We start from the raw sequence: 18624 nt of genomic DNA on the forward strand, positions 1-18624 counted from the left end.
TTCTGATTAAATACACTTTGGTATTTACAGTTAAAGGTGTTCATAGCAATTGCAATTGATATTGTCTGCATAATCCGAAAACAGCAGCAAATGACAGCTTACTCAGTGTGAATGAGATGTATAGTAAATATGCACAGATGCCGTTGGTCCTAACATCTTCACGGCTGACCTGACATTTACGGCTCTGCGCATTGCCAAAGCACGTGGCACAGGATGTGACTGCCACCTCTCACACACGCAGCCACAATAACAGATCTGCTATGTGTGTGTCCAGCAAAATTGTGACTCAAGCGATGACAGGGGGGTGGGGACGGGGGTACCATGACATGTGATGTCATTAGCCTGCCTTGTCAAGTTAGTGTGCTAGCGTATTCACAAGTCTACAGCTCGGTGGAGCACAGGCCAGTGAAAACTGGCCCGAACCGGCCTACGCTAAATTTGCATTACAGCCTACATTTCCCCTCCCATCTGACTCTTACATAAAATCATTTTTACAGACATCCCCCAATCTGACAGGCATGATCATCATTACTGTACATCATCGCCCTTTTTTTAATAACAGGGTCTCCTTGCTGCAAAGAGTATAGTCATCTGGAGTGTAGCTTTACATATCTGACACAATGATGCAACCTTAGAAGAATAGTGGGAAAATAATAAGGTGGGCTGAATGTTTATCACTCTGCTAGGAATCTGATGTATACAAGGCACGTGTTTGGTTGTGTGCATACGTGCATGTGCGTGTGTGTGTGTGTGTGTGAGCTATGGCACCACACAGACTCTCCCATCTCTGTCCTTCTGCTCCAATGGTTTCCCCCAGGCCTATAGTACCCACAATGCACCGCTCTCATGTCAACGCAGCCAGCCACTGTGAAAATGTTTCTCTCTTTTTTTTTTTTTTTTTGCCCGTTTCTGTTCCCCTCTTGTCTCACCAATGCCCTGCCCGGATACAATGTTGTGCTGAGATGCTTAGACTCATTCCAGTGGAACGATTACAGTCTGCATAGCAACACAAAGATTCCGAACAAAGAAAACATGTAAAACAATTTAATTCATGTTGTTTAGTTTAGCCCTGAGAGTGTATTTGTGAAGAAAAATGGCCTGAGGCCACACTGCTCTGCGCTCTTCAATGATTCAGCATGTTAATTTGTGCCATCACTGCATTTTTGGATTATTTTAAGTCACTCAGTTTATTTATATTGTTCAAGGACGCAAGTATCATGCATAAATGGCAGGAAGAGCCCATCCATCCATCCATTTTTTTTACCGCTTGTCCCGTTTGGGGTCGCTAAAGCCTATCTCACTATCTCAGCTGCATTCGGGCAGAAGGCGGTGTACACCCTGGACAAGTCGCCACCTCATTGCAGGGCCAACACAGATAGACAGACAAGATTCACACTCATGTTCACACACTAAGGCAGTGGTTCTCAAATGAGGGTACGCGTACCCCTGGGGGTACTCGAAGGTACGCCAAGGGGTACGTAAGATTTTTGTTAAATGTTCTAAAAATAGCAACAATTCAAAAATCCTTTATAAATATATTTATTGAATAATACTTCAAAAAAATATGAATGTAAGTTCATAAACTGTGAAAAGAAATGCAACAATGCAATATTCAGTGTTGACAGCTAGATTTTTTGTGGACATGTTCCATAAATATTGATGTTAAAGTTTTCTTTTTCTGTGAAGAAATATTTAGAATTAAGTTCATGAATCCAGATGGATCTCTATTACAATCCCCAAAGAGGGCACTTTAAGTTGATGATTACTTCTATGTGTAGACATTTTTATTTATAATTGAATCACAAAAATTTTTAGTTTTTTTTTATATCTTTGTTTCCAAATAGTTCAAGAAAGACCACTACAAATGAGCAATATTTTTGCACTGTTGTACAATTTAATAAATCAGAAACTGATGACATAGTGCTGTATTTTACTTTTTTTTTTTTTTCAACCAAAAATACCTTGCTCTGATTAGTATTGGTATTAAAAACATTTTCACAGGGGGTACATCACTGAAAAAAGGTTGAGAATCACTGCACTAAGCAGTGGTTCTTAACCTCGTTGGAGGTACCGAACCCCACCAGTTTCTTATGCGCATTCACCGAACCCTTCTTTAGTGAAAAATAAAATGTTTTTTTTTCAAATTCAAGACAAAGATATTCCTTTTTTGTAACACTTTAGTATAGGGAACATATTCTAGGTAAAAACGACTTAATTTCTGAGTTATTTGGACATTAGGGGAACATATTCTAAGTAATAAAGTCTTAACTTTGAGTTATTTGGTTAGGGTCAGAGTTACAGTTATAATAAGGCCGTGCCGAATAAAGCATCAATAAGTACTTAATAATGACTAGTTAAGAGCCAATATGTTACTAATTTGCATGTTAATAAGCAACTAATTAATGAAGAATATGTTCCCCATACTAAAGTGTTACCATGTTTTTTTACTGGTGCACAAAATGAGCCGTGCATGAACATCACCTTGTTCAAACAAGAAAGCCAACATAGTGACGTGACGTGAAGTATATTTATATAGCGCTTTTCTCTAGTGACTCAAAGCGCTTTACATAGTGAAACCCAATATCTAAATTACATTTAAACCAGTGTGGGTGGCACTGGGAGCACGTGGGTAAAGTGTCTTGCCCAAGGACACAACGGCAGTGACTAGGATGGCAGAAGCGGGAATCGAACCTGCAACCCTCAAGTTGCTGGCACAGCCACTCTACCAACCGAGCTATACTCATAACCAATTACACACCTGCAAATCAGTCAGCTGTTGCCGTATCCGTAATACGCCGATAGGGAGAAGTTTGCGTTTACACGATGGGTGTGTTTTGACCTCCACCGAACCCCTGAGGCCGACTCACCGAACCCCTAGGGTTCGATCGAACCCAGGTTAAGAACCACTGCAATAAGGCCAATTTAGTGTTGCCAATCAACCTATCCCCAGGTGCATGTCTTTGGAGGTGGGAAAAGTCGGAGGACCTGGAGGGAACCCACGCAGTCATGGGGAGGACATGCAAACTCGACACAGAAAGATCCCCAGCCCAGGATTGAACCCAGGAACTTCGTATTGGGAGGCACACGCACTAAACCCTGTTCCTCTGTGCTGCCCCGGTAGGAAGAGCATATATTATAAGACAGGGGTGCCCATTACGTCGATCGCGATCGACTGGTCGATCTCGGAGGGTGTGTCAGTCGATCTCAAGCCAGGCATTAAAAAATAGACATAAAAATGAGCAATCATCAATCATACCAAGACTTCACTTTCGTCAGTTGTTTGACATTCTCGGCACCCGAGGATCTTGTGAGATGACGCTGGCTGCTGCGAACTCATATTTAAGAAAAAAATCACTAACAGGGCGGACGCAGAGAAACACATTTTATTTCTAGAGACTCCGTACCTACTGTCAAAACTCTAAAGACCGACTGCACAGTTCCTGTCTTCACCATAAAAGACCTGTTTCATCCTGCCTGTGCTAACAAAATAAGAGTCTCAGAAAGCTAGCGTGCACAAGCTAGCAAGCTACGGAGTTTGATGCCAATGTATTTCTCCCCCGCCCTCAGCGACCGCTTTCTCACTTGCTTGCCCACCCGCACACTCACTGACGTCACTCACCTACTGCCAGACATTAAAGGGCCACACACATATGCTACTCTCATAACAAAGTGTTTAAAAACGAGTATGCAAGTTGGACAAATGAGATGCCAAATCCAACCACTTTCATGTGGTATTGGACAGAAAGGAGGACTTTTTTTTCCCTCCATTTGAAAATGCGGACGTTATCAGCACCACTGTCTAATTCCAATCAATGCAAGTTATCAGAATCAAATACACCAACTTATATTCTTGTCTTCATGAAAGAAAGGAATCTATGCGTGTTAAACATGCTTGTATTATCATTAAACACCATTAACTTGTGAACAAAAATGTCTCTTTCATAAATAAATAAATATAAATTATAAATAGGAATGAGGTAGATCTCCTCGACTTGGTCAATTGAAAAGTAGCTCGCCTTCAGAAAAAGTGTGAGCGCCCCTGTTATAAGACATAAGATCTGGAAAATCATTACTTCTCATTATCTTGTCTATCATTTTTAAAGTTGCCAACCGTCCTTTGAAAAAAAAAAAAGTTCACTTTTTTATGGGCAAAAGTACACATTCTGTATTCAGCTTTTAAGTGATGCACTTTGTCCTGAATTTTTATGACCACCCAATGTCAACAGCTTCACAAAATTCTGCCATAAGCTAAGTTATTTATAAAAACAAGTGTAGCTGAGATAGGCTCCAGCACCCCCCGCGACCCCAAAATGGACAAGCGGTAGAAAAATGGATGGATGGAAGGGTCATCTACAAAAGCCGCACAAGTAAGCTGGTTTGTACATGCTGGTATAGTGATTAGCTTAGCCTGTAGCGAAGAGGTTAATTTGGCCTACTGATAACTTAAATAAACAAGGTTCGTCTATAAAAGCCTGACGAGTAAAATTGTTTGTTCCTGTCAAGTTTTAGCTACCTTGCATCTGGAGTCTTCATCAGAGATGTCACATGATGTTGTTGTGTCGTTGTCTGTTATGAGTTATATGGGTTGTGCAATCCCACCTGAGGTAGTGGAATGGTGGTGTCCCCCGGTATGGGCCAAAGGGGGTACGAGCCGTACTTTGCTGTCTGTTGGTTTGTCGGACAGCCAGGTATGGCCTGCAAGACTGTATTTCAGGTGTGGGAAAGTTGGTAGCCCCGGCCCCCGTTAACTGTCTTTTGGGCCTGCTTCCTGATTTCAACCGCCTCTTTGATGCACCAGTGGAAGTTGCTGCTTTTTGTTCTGATGACCTTGTCCAGATCCCAGTCCATAAGGTGGTTCCCTCTCTTGCATTGGTCTTAAATGGCTGATTTCAGGTTTTCCTGGATTGCTGTCTTTGTCAATGCACGGGTGAGTGTTCCAGCTGTCTCCTTTTTACATTCTTTCTGGTGTTTCTTTTTGCGTGTCAGCCTTTCTCTCCTACGTATGTTATATGAGATCCCTTGCCTACCCTGCAATACATTGACTTATTTTTTCTGATCCTTAGGGTGTACTAGGATTTGGTGAAGCTTGATGTCCGGCTTCACTGGTGTGTTGATGTGTTTTTTTCATTTCTCACTGCATACGTTCTGTGACCCCTTGACTTATGGGAGGGTGACCATGTTCCCAGGTTTTTAGGCATTGAACCATGTTTTCCTTTTTATCCTCTTTGTATTTCTTTACAACCTCTCTCTTGCCTTGGTTTATGCAACATGTTTATATAACATGTGATGTATCATGTTGAAACTGCATTCATGTTCGAAATAAACTCCAATCAAATCAAATCAAATCAGTTGGGGTAGTTGCAGGCTTCGAGCACTTGCCTTATACAGTTCTCCTCCTCTCTGTCTTGGTTGTCTGTGATGACCTTAGTGCGGTCATATAGGGTACAGACTACTGATAGCTTGTATGCTGTTGGGTTTTCTGATGTCCATAGTAATTATTGGTCAGTGTGTGTTGGCTTTGGGTATGTTTTGATTTTGATGATACCATCCTAAATTTGTTGGGTTTACAGTTGTGATCAAAATTATTCAACCCCCACACAATTTTGGTGTTTTAGCAAGTTGGACATTTATTGCGTATTTTGTTTATAGTCATATCAAATAAAGATGTGTCAAATAGACAAATGCAACTTAAATTTTAACACTATATTTTACAAAATACTAAAAAAGGAATTTTTTCTTAATATCTCATTGACAAAATTATTCAACCCCCTAGTTACATGCACCTTTAGTACTTAGTAGAACACCCTTTGGCAGTAATGACATCCTTCAAACGTGATACATAACCAGACACAAGCTTCTTGCAACGATCTACAGGTATTTTAGCCCATTCCTCTTGGGCAAAGGCCTCCAGTTCATTCATATTCGTGGGCTTGCGTGCTGCAACTGCCTTCTTCAAGTCCCACCACAGGTTTTCTATAGGATTTAGGTCTGGCGACTGTGAAGGCCACTCCAGAGTCTTCCAGCCCTTCTTCTGCAACCACTCTGATGTTGATTTGGAGGTATGCTTGGGATCGTTGTCCTGTTGGAAGGTCCAACGTCTCCTAAGCCTCAGCTTCGTCACTGACTTCATGACATTTGCAGCTAATATATCCTGCTAGGAAATAGAATTCATAATGCCTTGAACGCGCTGGAGATTCCCGGTACCTGAGGCAAAGAAACAGCCCCAGAGCATGATTGACCCCCCACCATGCTTAACAGTAGGCAAGGTGTTCTTCTCTTTGTAAGCTTCATTTTTTCTCCTCCAGACATAATGTTGATTCATACAGTAGGCCCAAAGAGTTCCAGTTTTGTCTCATCACTCCATAAAACAGTTTCCCAAAACCTTTGGGGTTTGTCCAGATGATTTTTGGCATACTGGAGTCTATTTTTCTTGTGCCCGGTAGTCAGAAGTGGGGTGCGCCTGGGAGTTCTGGAATGGAGGCCTTCATCTCGTAGTGCGCGCCTTATTGTCTGGGACGAAACCTGCGTTCTCCCCTCTGCAATGTCCTGTTTTAGTTCCTCAGCTGTTACCCGGGGGTTTTTCACCACTGTACGCACACAGCATCCTCTTTTTACAACGTCCAGGTAGTGTTTCCACTGTGCCTTTAGCTTCAAACTTGCAAATTATGCTCCCAACTGTGTCTCTTGGAATGTGTAATGTCTTTGCTATTTTCTTATATCCATTTCCTTTCTTATGAAGAGAAATTACCTCCTCTCTTGACTTCTTTGACCACTCCCTGGACTTCACCATGTTGCAAATACACCATTGACCATCTACAAGAAGCTGAGCGTCACAGTCTTTTTCAATCAGTTTAATTGTTGCTCGTTATGGTTCTAATCACATCTACAGGTATTTTCAACACCTGATTGAAAAGACCTTATTCAAATTCTGTTCTTAAGAGTTATGATCTTCAAGGGGTTGAATAATGTTGTCAATGAGATATTAAGAAAAATGTCCTTTTTTGGTATTTTGTAAAATACAGTGTTACAATTTAAGTTGCATTTGTCTATTTGACACGTCTTTATTCGAAATGACTATAAACAAAATACGGAATAAATGTCCAACTTGCTAAAACACCAAAATTGTGTGGGGGTGAAAACATTTTGATCACAACTGTACATATCCAAGAAGGCGATGGATCTGTGCTCTTCCTCTTCATGAGTGATTGTTATGTTTTCAGTTAAATTGATTGTGTTTATATTTTCTGTGAGTCTTTATGCGTGGCCGGCTTTTATCTCCTCCAAGATGTTGTCCAATTAACGTTTCCAGAGGGACAGCCTACATTACATCCCTTTGGAGCAGTGACGATGGCTTTGGCCTCCAGGTCCTCAATGAAGAAACCGCTCATGATGTCTGAGGGAGGGTTCCCCGTGACAAACACCTACTTTTGTCTGTACACACTCCTCCGAACAAGAAATATGTGGACTTGGCTACAAACGTTAGCAACTGCACTGTGTCCTTAACTGTGAGGTTTGTTCGTTGATGGAGTATTAAGTATCCTTGCAGGCGGTTTTGTACTATGCCTATTGTGACATCCATTGGTGTTTTTGTGAACAAATAGACTACATATTTTCTTGAGTAGCTTCATTATTTTTTTACATAAGAGAACCCCCCACACAGCACACAAGCTATCAGTAGTCCGTACCATCACAGGCAACCAAGACAGAAGTGGAAGAGAACCACTACCTCAGGTGGAAGGCAAAACCCTTATAACTCATCACAAACAGGTTACAACAACATCACGAGACATCTCTGATGAAGGCTGCAGAGGCAAGGTAGCCGATATGTCAGGTACAAACCATTTTACTATTCAGGCTTTTATACCCAATAAATGTATTATTAGTATGCCAAATCTACCTCTTCACTACAGGCTAAACTAATTGATACCAACATGTCTGATTGCTCACCTATTAAACTCATTGCAGTTTGAATTAGCGTTGTCATGGCTGTCACTCTGCCTTTGATTGGCGGCAGCTTACTAGATATCCGGCCCGCTTCTGGCAGTTTCATTTCAAATTATGACTTTTTAATGCTCTAATATTTTTTCATTTTTCATTTTTAAATAAAAGCAATTTAGGAACTTAAGAGATTGTTTTAGTCTGTCTGGGAAACTGCAAATGTATCTATAATGTTGACGAGGTACATGCTAATTAACCTTTTTATGAATCATTAGGCAAGTCTGCTCTCTTGTCTCAAAACAAAAGTTGTGTATCGCCCATCCATCCATTTCCTACCGCTTATTCCCTTGGGGTCGCGGGGGGCGCTAGTGCCTATCTCAGCTACAATCGGGCGGAAGGCAGAGTACACCCTGGACAAGTCGCCACCTCATCGCAGGGCCAACACAGATAGACAGACAACATTCACACTCACATTCACACACTAGGGCCAATTTAGTGTTGCCAATCAACCTATCCCCAGGTGCATGTTTTTGTAGGTGGGAGGAAGCCGGAATACCCGAGAACATGCAAACTCCACACAGTAAGATCCCGGGCCCGGGATTGAACCCTGACTACTCAGGACCTTCGTATTGTGAGGCAGACGCGCTAACCCGTGTTCCACCGTGAAGCCAAGTTGTGTATATTGTTTAACATAAAGATAATGTATCCAGCTTTGTGATAGTAACAGGTAACGGGTCTCCTACAGTTAGCCATGGTGATGCAGTAACTCACCAAAAGGGTAACAAATTTTTGCTTCAATTCTTAGTATTTTACAAGTGTTCAATTCAGACATTATTTTTCTATTTAATGACAGATTACCACAATATAGCGTAGAGACAATGACCACACCATTTGAGTGGAAATCTGCGTCATAAATAAAGCACAATTAAAATGTTGCCAGTCATATTAATTAAATACAAATAGCTAACCTCTAATTTGTTTTTGTTGAATAATTACAAAAAAAAAGATGTTGAATAGCTCTGCAACATGTCCCTTTTTTTTAGGCAGTTGGCAACACCAAACATATAAAACTACAGCAAGTGTATCGCATTAGAACAACATTTAGAGCGACAACTTGCTGATTGCATGGGTTTCGTGATATAAATTGACATTGAATTGCCTTTGTGTGGTCATGTTGTGAGAAAAGAAAGGTCAAAAACTATTATGCTAACTCAGTGTGCATCAAATAAACAGTGGAAATCAGAGGAAGCATTATTATGGTCAGGCTTGAAAAAAATCCTGGATACAAAATAAATTGCATTCTTTTGATGATACATTCTTACAGCAACTAGGGAACATAAAAAAAGTAAAAGTAATTCCTATTTGGGCTTTTGCTCTTCAAAGAGATACAGATGAAAAGATAGACAACAGGGGAGCAGGCAAACAGCGCTGGTACAGCGGTAAGCACAGAATATTATAGCCACTGTCAATGGAAGAGTGCGTGGGAGAGATGGAAGCAGCTACCCTCTACTTACCCGCAGCTATGGGTGACTTCCTCTCATCCAGGAGCTGAATGGCTGTGCTGGCTAATACAACACTCTTGTTTCCTGTTCCTGTAAGCAAACAACACACAGAGCTCACATCTCATTAATCATATCAAACACTTTTTACAATAGTTCGGATCGGACTACAAAGGTGATCAGTGAGACATGCACTAAACATCAACACCAAAGAGTAGCAAAAGTTCATGGCTGCAGTTTACTGCCATGAGTGAGTGCATCCGAGACGAGTCACTGTCAGTAAATAAGAGGCTTTTAGATCACTTGTATTAGCTGAGACTAATGGAAAGCCTGAGGCTGTGGACAGATGAGAACAAGTTGCCCCTTCAGAAGATTTTTTTTTTTTTTAAAGCCGTAGATTAACTCTGCATTGTGTGTGTGTGTGTGTGTGTGTGTGTGTGTTTGTGTGTGTGTGTGTGGGTGTGTGTGTGTGTGTTGTGCCTGTCACCAAGGAAAGGATTGCACCGCTTTCTAACAGATCTTATTTTAACCTAGAGCAATTGGATCTGTCCATGAGAACACAGATCTGAATTGCTTAGTGTTAAGATTTGTATTTATTTTTTTCAAAGTAATTACAGTTACTAATTTTTTTCCATCCATTTTCTACCGCTTGTCCCTTTCGGGGTGGCAGGGGGTGCTGGAGCCTATCTACTTTCCCAAAAGAAATTTAAAAAATGCTGACATAATTATTCTTTAATAAACGTAACTTTGGAAAGTAGTTATGGGGTTCTTTTTTTTTTTTTTAACCTTCAAATATCTGGCGTATGCCTTTAAGAGATATTTCAAAAGATCAGAGAATGTGAGTGTGCATCTTTAAAAGGCGGTGCCTCTGGCCAAGTTGCATTATGTCAGTGAGGGAGAGCAATATTACCTGTGTTAGCTCTTGGTGCTTTACATTTGAACTGGGAATTAGGACTTTCCTAGTTCGACTCGGAATTTCGACTGGAATGCCCCCTGGCGTCAGATCTTCAACTCAAAGTGTTGGAGCATTCTCATCAAACCCAAGTTGGATTCAAAGACGGCTGCTCTGGATGTAAACAATATAAACTTCTATATTCCATCGATCCAACCATTTTCTACCGCTTGACCCATTCGGGGTTGCGGGTGTGCTGGAGCCTATCTCAGCTACAATCGGGCGGGAGGCGGTGTACACCCTGGACAAGTCGCCACCTCATCGCAGGGCCAACACAGATAGACAGACAACATTCACACTCACATTCACACACTAGGGCCAATTTAGTGTTGCCAATCAACCTATCCCCAGGTGCATGTCTTTGGAAGTGGGAGGAAGCCGGAGTACCCGGAGGGAACCCACGCAGTCACGGGGAGAACATGCAAACTCCACACAGAAAGATAATGAGCCTGGGACTGAACCCAAGACTGCTTCGTATTGTGAGGCACATGCACTAACCCCTGTACCACCATGCTGCCCAAACTTCTGTATTATACATTAATATTAGGGGTGTAACGGTCCATAAAAAATTTGGTTCGGTACATACCTCGGTTTAGAGGTCACGGTTCAGTTCATTTTCGGTACAGAAAGAAAACAACAAAATATACATTGTTTGGTTATTTATTTACCAAATTTGCAAAATCTTTCACCAAAAATATTTTTCTTAGTGGAATATTTGATGTGAAGTAATGGGAACCTTGGATAGGTCAATAATCTAACCTACTCAGTGGCCTAGTGGTTAGAGAGTCCGCCCTGAGATCGGTAGGTCGTGAGTTCAAACCCCGGCCGAGTCATACCAAAGACTATAAAAATGGGACCCATTACCTCCCTGCTTGGCACTCTGCATCAAAGGTTGGAATTGGGGGTTAAATCACCATAAATGATTCCCGGGCCCAGCACCACTGCTCCCCTCACCTCCCAGGGGGTTATCAAGGGTGATGGGTCAAATGCAGAGAATAATTTTGCCACATCTAGTATGTGTGTGACAATCATTGGTACTTTAACTTTAATCGATAATAACATTGATTTTGATTCAATATGAAAGAATGGAATAGAATAGAAAGTACTTAATTGATCCCTGGGGGAAATTCAGCACCACAGTTCGCTCACAATAGACAAGAATAATAATAACTATTATGATATATATATAATATGTTATATATATATGAATAATATAAATACATCCTACATATACTCTACATATGTTTATGTTTTGAGCAATGACAGTTTGAAAGAAAAAAAAAGAAAAAACAGCTTTGTTTTTTTGGTCAACATTGCAACTTTTTCTAAATTACATTTAACCATTAAGCTTTTTTATTTCACTTTTTTTATTTTTTTGTTTATTTTAATGGTATTTTAAAACATTAGCTGTGGGCTGCAAATGGCCTCCGGGGCACACTTTTGACACAAAAATTAAATCTGATAAATCTATGGATAAAAAGCAGACACATGCGCTCTCTCTGTCCATCCCCCTCCCTCACGAATGCTGCTGCGCGCGAAATTTGTTCTGTTTTCAACCTTCCGAACACTGAGTGTACATTGAAAATACACGCAACCATAACTTGAGGTGCCGGACATTTGGGGCGCTGAGGGGGCTCCACCCGGGCGGCCACGCGTGGGGGGTTTTGGGTCCGTTGAGGGGAGGACTGGTGGTCAGGACCTAGCCCGGTTGCTGCTAGCATAGACTGACCATACGTCCTCTTTTCACCGGACATGTCCTCTTTTGCGGAGCTGTCAGAGCGGGGTTTCTTAAATGCCTCAAATGTCCGGCATTTTGAGTATTGTTTACACAATGTTCGGTACACCTCCGCACCGAACCGGAAACCACGTAGCGAAACGGTTCGATAAAATACCCGTACTGTTACACCCCTGATTAATATTACTTCTGAATTGTTTTCTGTCGCACTAAATCAGCCATATATGATGTATTGTTGATAGTATATATATGGTAATGTTACAGTAGTGTACACAAAATGTTTTTATTTACGTTCTACGTCGCTAGCAATAGTGTATGTGCTTTAAATGCAACACGTAACGACACAGGAGGTCCTTCATACCAACAGCCATCAGACTGTATAATGTATATGTTCCTTGACTGCACTTAAATGTAGAATGCATGTAGAATATATTTATACTATTCATATATTATATATTATATATATAATATATGTCATATATTATTTATTATTATTATTGTCTATTGTGAGCGAACGGTGGTGCTGAATTTCCCCCAGGGATCAATAAAGTACTTTCTATTCTATTCTATTCTATCAATGTAGCTTTTGTGGATCCATCCATCCATTTTCTACCGCTTATTCCCTTTTGGGGTCGCGGGGGGCGCTGGCGTCTATCTCAGCAACAATCGGGCGGAAGGCGGGGTACACCCTGGACAAGTCGCCACCTCATCGGAGGGCCAATACAGATAGACAGACAACTTTCACACTCACATTCACACACTAGGGCCAATTTAGTGTTGCCAATCAACCTATCCCCAGGTGCATGTCTTTGGAAGTGGGAGGAAGCCGGAGTACCCGGAGGGAACCCACGCATTCACGGGGAGAACATGCAAACTCCACACAGAAAGATCCCGAGCCTGGATTTGAACCCAGGACTGCAGGAACTTCGTATTGTGAGGCAGACGCACTAACCTCTCTACCACCGTGAAGCTTTTGTGGATGATCGTAATATCTGACATCATAACTGGGATGCTCACAAGTCAGCTGTAACTTCATTCTCAGCTCTGACTTCCAACTCTCGAAGTATATGTAACGCACCATCACTATTGGCAGTCCGCGGAGACTAATTGGTATAAGATGTTATCGACGGCAGCTCCTGTTGAAAGTATTGTAATTTCCAGTCTGTAAGTAGCTACAAGTTTTCACACGCTTTAAACCCTGCACTTTATTCGAAGCGGCACTTCGTCTGATTTATAGATTTTATCTGTTGAGCGATAGCACATTCACACACACACACACACGCACACACACACACAAGCACACACACACACTTGACTTTCATTTTCTCAGGCATCTTCTCAAGGCCATTATACTAGGAACACGAGTAACGCCATTTCCCCTCTGTTTAATACAACTTGAATGTTGTGTTCTTTTCGCTGGCCACACCACGTCAGTTAATAAACGCGATTGAAAGTGCCTCAGAGGCTGTGCCCCCTTGTCCACAATCGGGGTATTGTCGGATTGGTTATCACTTCACTGAATTGTCGGTCAATTTTAGGTCATCCTACTAGTAGCAGTAGTTGTGTTTGTGTGTACGCACACCTTGTGTGGTAAGTTGGCTGCGTGATGTTCCTTCTTTCATAGATAGTCAATTTGGAGTGCACAGGTGGTTGTTGCATTAGTAAAAACCTACTTCCTGAAGTAAAGTTGCTGTGTTTCTGATGCCGTCTTGATGACATACGTACAACCACTTCAGAGTATCGTGCCACATTACATCAAAAGTATCGGTAACAGCATTGTAATGCACCAAAAATGTATTACCATATCTGTCAGACAACAAAATGCTATTCTTTTCCTATGCTTTGAACCATGAGGCCTATAAAACAATGCGATTAATTTATGCATTTTTTTTTGCCAACGGAGATCATGTTTTCTGTTAAAAAAATAGGTTTCATAAAACACAAGCAGAAAGACTGAAAAGGTCTTTGTGCTATGGCACCATCTTTAGGACAGTTTTGCTCACTGCAGGTGCTGCTGGTTAAAAACTCCACTTCCTGTATCATGCCTTGAACCGGAAGTTTAGTCTACTATTCTTCTATAGCAATTTTGCTCAAAAGAAATCTTCACTCGTCACTCCAAGCTAAGTTTGCAAGTTTTACAATGTAACTAAAATAATTCATACTTACTAAAGCATCCCATGTGTTATGTCTGTGGGAGTATTTTCATGCATATTTGTACGTGCTATTGTAATGTAATCAAGCTAGCGTTGTTAGTATTGGTATGCTAACACTGACAATTGCCTGTGATTATATTTTAAACTTACCATAAAATTATTTTTGTATTGTTTCAGTTTTGTAAATTGACCAAAACGTCACAGTGGAGTTATTGATTCTGTTTAGCTGATTGGAGAGCTAGCTTCTGCAGCTAGGGGTTCTATGACGAGGACTTCTGTTTTGTTTGATCAGCTGTTTTATTGCCGTGTGGCAGAAACTGTTTGGAAATAATCAAGGTATGTAAATAAACGGGTTGGGGAGGAGACCCTGCCCCAAGTGGAGGAGTCCAAGTACCTAGAAGTCTTGTTCACGAGTGAGGGAAAAGTGGATCGTGAGATCGACAGGCGGATCGGTGCGGCGTCTTCAGTAATGCGGACGTTGTACCGATCCGTTGTGGTGAAGAAGGAGCTGAGACGGAAGGCAAAGCTCTCAATTTACCGGTCGATCTACGTTCCCATCCTCACCTATAGTCATGAGCTTTGGGTCATGACCGAAAGGATAAGATCACGGGTACAAGCGGCCGAAATGAGTTTCCTCCGCCGTGTGGCGGGGCTCTCCCTTAGAGATAGGGTGAGAAGCTCTGCCATCCGGGAGGAACTCAAAGTAAAGCCGCTGTTCCTTCACATCGAGAGGAGCCAGATGAGGTGGTTCGGGCATCTGGTCAGGATGCCACCCGAACGCCTCCCTAGGGAGGTGTTTAGGGCACGTCCAACCGGTAGGAGGCCACGGGGAAGACCCAGGACACGTTGGGAAGACTATGTCTCCCGGCTGGCCTGGGAACGCCTCGGGATCCCCAGGGAAGAGCTAGACGAAGTGGCTGGGGAGAGGGAAGTCTGGGTTTCCCTGCTTAGGCTGCTGCCCCCGCGACCCGACCTCGGATAAGCGGAAGAAGAAGGATGGATGGATGGAAATAAACATTCACAAAATTGTTTGTACCGGTATATATCTGCAGCTTATGGTCCGCTGCAGTTATTATATGTAAATATATATATTTCTTTTAAAATGTGTCTGGTGTGGCTTAAATACTGGTGCGCTCCGTAACCTGCAATTTAGGGTAGTTGTTGTATTATTTATGTTAGTAGAATTTCACAAAAAGTATTTTGAAACAAAATATGAATGCAACACTATTGTTTTTGCTCCCATTTTTCATTAATTGAACTCAAAGATCTAAAACTTTACTATATACACAAAATACATATTCCTCATAAATATTGTTCACAAACCTGACTAAGTCTGTTAGTGAGCATTCCTTCTTTGAGATAGTCCATCCCACCTCACAGGTATGGCATATCAAGATGTTGATTAAACAGCATGATTATTGCACAGGTGTACCTTGAACGGCCCAAAATAAAAGGCCACTCTGAAATGTCACGTTTTATCACACAGCACAATGCCACAGATGTTTCATTTTTTAAGGGAGCTTGCAGTTGGCATGCTGACTGCTGAAATGTCCACCAGAGCTGTAGCCCATGAATTGAATTTTCATGTCTCTACCATAAGCCGTTTCCAAAGGCGTTTCAGATAATTTGGCAGAACATCCAACACGCCTCACAACCGCAGACCACATGTAACCACACCAGCCCAGGACCTCCACATCCAGCAGGTACACCTTCATGATCGTCTGAGACCAACCACCAGGACAGCTGCTGCAATAATTGGTTTGCATAACCAAAGAATTTCTGCACGAACTTTGAGAAACCGTATCATGGAAGGTTATCTGCATGCCGGTCGTTCACATCAGGGTCTCGAGGTGACTGCAGCTCGTTGTAGTAACCGACTTTAGTGGGCAAATGCTCATGTTTGATGGTGTCTTGGAGAGGTGAATCCCGGTTTTCACTGTTCAGGGCACATGGCAGACAGCGTGTGTGGTGTCGTGGGGGAGAGCGGTTTGCTGATGTCAATGTTGTAAATGGGGTTGGCCCATAGTGGGGTTGGGGTTATGGTATGGGCAGGCGTATGTTATGGACAACGAACGCAAGTGCACTTAATTGATGGCCTTTTGAATGCACAGAGATACCGTAATGAGATCCTGGGGTCCACTGTTGTGCCATTCACCCAAGACCATCACCTCATGTTGCAGCATGAGGATGAATGGCCCCATGTTGCAAGGATGTGTACACAATTCCTGGAAGCTGAAAACATCTCAGTTTTGGCCTGGCCAGCATACTCACCCGACATGTCACCCATTGAACATGATTGGGATGCTGTGGATTGGCGCATACAACAGCGTGTTCCAGTTCCTGCCAACATCCAGCAACTTGGCACAGCCGTCGAAGAGGAATGGACTAACATTCCACAGGCCACAATCAACAAACTGATCAACTCTATGCAAAGGAGATGTGTTGCACTGCGTGAGGCAAAAGGTGGTCACACCAGAAACTGACTGCTTGTTTGACCTCCCCAGACCCTAATAAAGCAAAACTGCAAATTTCAGGGTGGCCGTTTATTGCGGGCAGCATAAAGCACACCTGTGCAATTATCATGCTGTTTAATCAGCATCTTAACATGTCACACATGTGAGCTGGGATTGATTACTTTGGCGAAGAAGAAGTGCTCAGTAACACGGATTTAGACATATTTGTGAACAATATTTGAGAGGAAAAGGTTTTTTGTGTATACTGTAAAAGTTGTAGGGATTTGAGCTCAACTCATGCAAAATGGGAGCAAATGCTAAATTGTTGTGTTTATATTTTTTGCTTACAGCGAGTGTTCATTACTGTTTAAAGGCCTACTGAAATTAGATTTTGTTATTTAAACGGGGATAGCAGGTCCATTTTATGTGTCATACTTGATCATTTTGCGATATTGCCATATTTTTTGCTGAAAGGATTTAGTAGAAAACATCCACATTAAAGTTCGCAACTTTCGGTGCTAAGACAAAAGCCCTGCCTCTACCGGAAGTCGCAGACGATGATGTCGCAAGTGTGATGGCTCCTCACATATTCACATTGTTTAGAATGGGAACCACCAACAAAAAGTGCTATTTGGACAGAGAAAACGACAATTTCCCCATTAATTTGAGCTAGGATGAAAGATTCTTGTTTGAGGATATTGATAGCGACGAACTAGAAAAAAAAAAATTAAAAAAAATAAAAAGTGAAAAAATTAAAAACGCGATTGCATTGGGACGGATTCCGATGTTTTTAGACACATTTAGTAGAATAATTCTGGGAAATCCCTTATCTTTATATTGTGTTGGTAGTGTTTTAGTGAGTTAAATAGTACCTGATAGTCGGAAGTGTATGTCCACGGGTGTCTTGACGCGCAGTGTCTCAGGGGAGTCGACGTCAGCTATGGGCAAGCTCAGCTTTTCTCCGGTAAGAAGCAACTTTTTAACTGCAATTTTTCTCACCGAAACCTGCTGGTTGACATTCCGTCGTATTTCATGTCCGCTTGACCGCGCTCTGATCCATAGTAAATTTTCACCTCCAGGAATTTTAAACAAGGAATAACCGTGTGTTTGTGTGGCTAAAGGCTAAAGCTTCCCAACTCCATCTTGCTTCTTTGACTTCTCCAATATTAATCGTACAAATTGCAAAAGATTCAGCCACACAGTTCTCCAAAATACTGTGTAATTATGCCGTTAAAGCAGACGACTTTTAGCTGTGTGTGTGTGCAGCGCTCATACTTCCTAAAAACCTGTGACGTCTTGCGTACACGTCATTAGTACACTTCATTTCCAAGACGAAACTCCCGGGAAATTTAAAATTGCAATTTAGTAAACTAAAAAGGCCGTATTGGCATGTGTTGCAATGTTAATATTTCATCATTGATATATAAACTATCAGACTGCGTGGTGGGTAGTAGTGGGTTTCAGTAGGCCTTTAAGCATCTTGTTTGGTATCCCTGTTGTAAATTTTGTAGAAACCGGCAATGTTTGCAAACTTGTTTAAGTCAAGACAAAATTACTTCACCGACAACATTGTCCTTGACAAACCTGTGTTGAAGGGTAGAGAGTAGACAAATGTGCCAGGAACTTGTTCAGCTGCCCTTTTATACCACAGAGGGAAATGATCGGCATTGAACACCCCCTCTTTGTCTTCAGCCGTCAAGAAGTCTCTTGGGACAGAGAAAACATTAGATGCACATGCAGTCTCGTGATCAATAGATTTAATATTCAGATGAAAATGTGTCAGCAGTGGTTTAAAAATGCAATATAATATACTCAAAGGTGTTTTAATAGTGTGGCCGTATTATTACAACTGACTGGGGGTGTAATGAAATAAAATAATTTCTAAAATTAGGTG

At 41.8% G+C, this 18624-nt stretch overlaps 1 protein-coding gene across 2 annotated transcripts in view; it reads right to left on the reverse strand.

Moving 5' to 3' along the window:
• cacna2d3a (calcium channel, voltage-dependent, alpha 2/delta subunit 3a) overlaps positions 1-18624 on the reverse strand; it is a 308948-nt gene that overhangs the window by 63453 nt on the left and 226871 nt on the right. For both annotated transcript variants that reach the window (XM_061904454.1, XM_061904455.1), the window contains exons 24-25: positions 18315-18436; positions 9453-9530 (exon numbers count right to left, since the gene is read on the reverse strand). In XM_061904454.1, coding sequence (XP_061760438.1) covers positions 9453-9530; positions 18315-18436 — 200 coding nt within the window. The remainder of the gene's footprint in view (positions 1-9452; positions 9531-18314; positions 18437-18624) is intronic.

Source organism: Nerophis ophidion, linkage group LG06, assembly GCF_033978795.1.
Source record: "Nerophis ophidion isolate RoL-2023_Sa linkage group LG06, RoL_Noph_v1.0, whole genome shotgun sequence".
NCBI classification, from domain to species: Eukaryota; Metazoa; Chordata; class Actinopteri; order Syngnathiformes; family Syngnathidae; genus Nerophis; species Nerophis ophidion.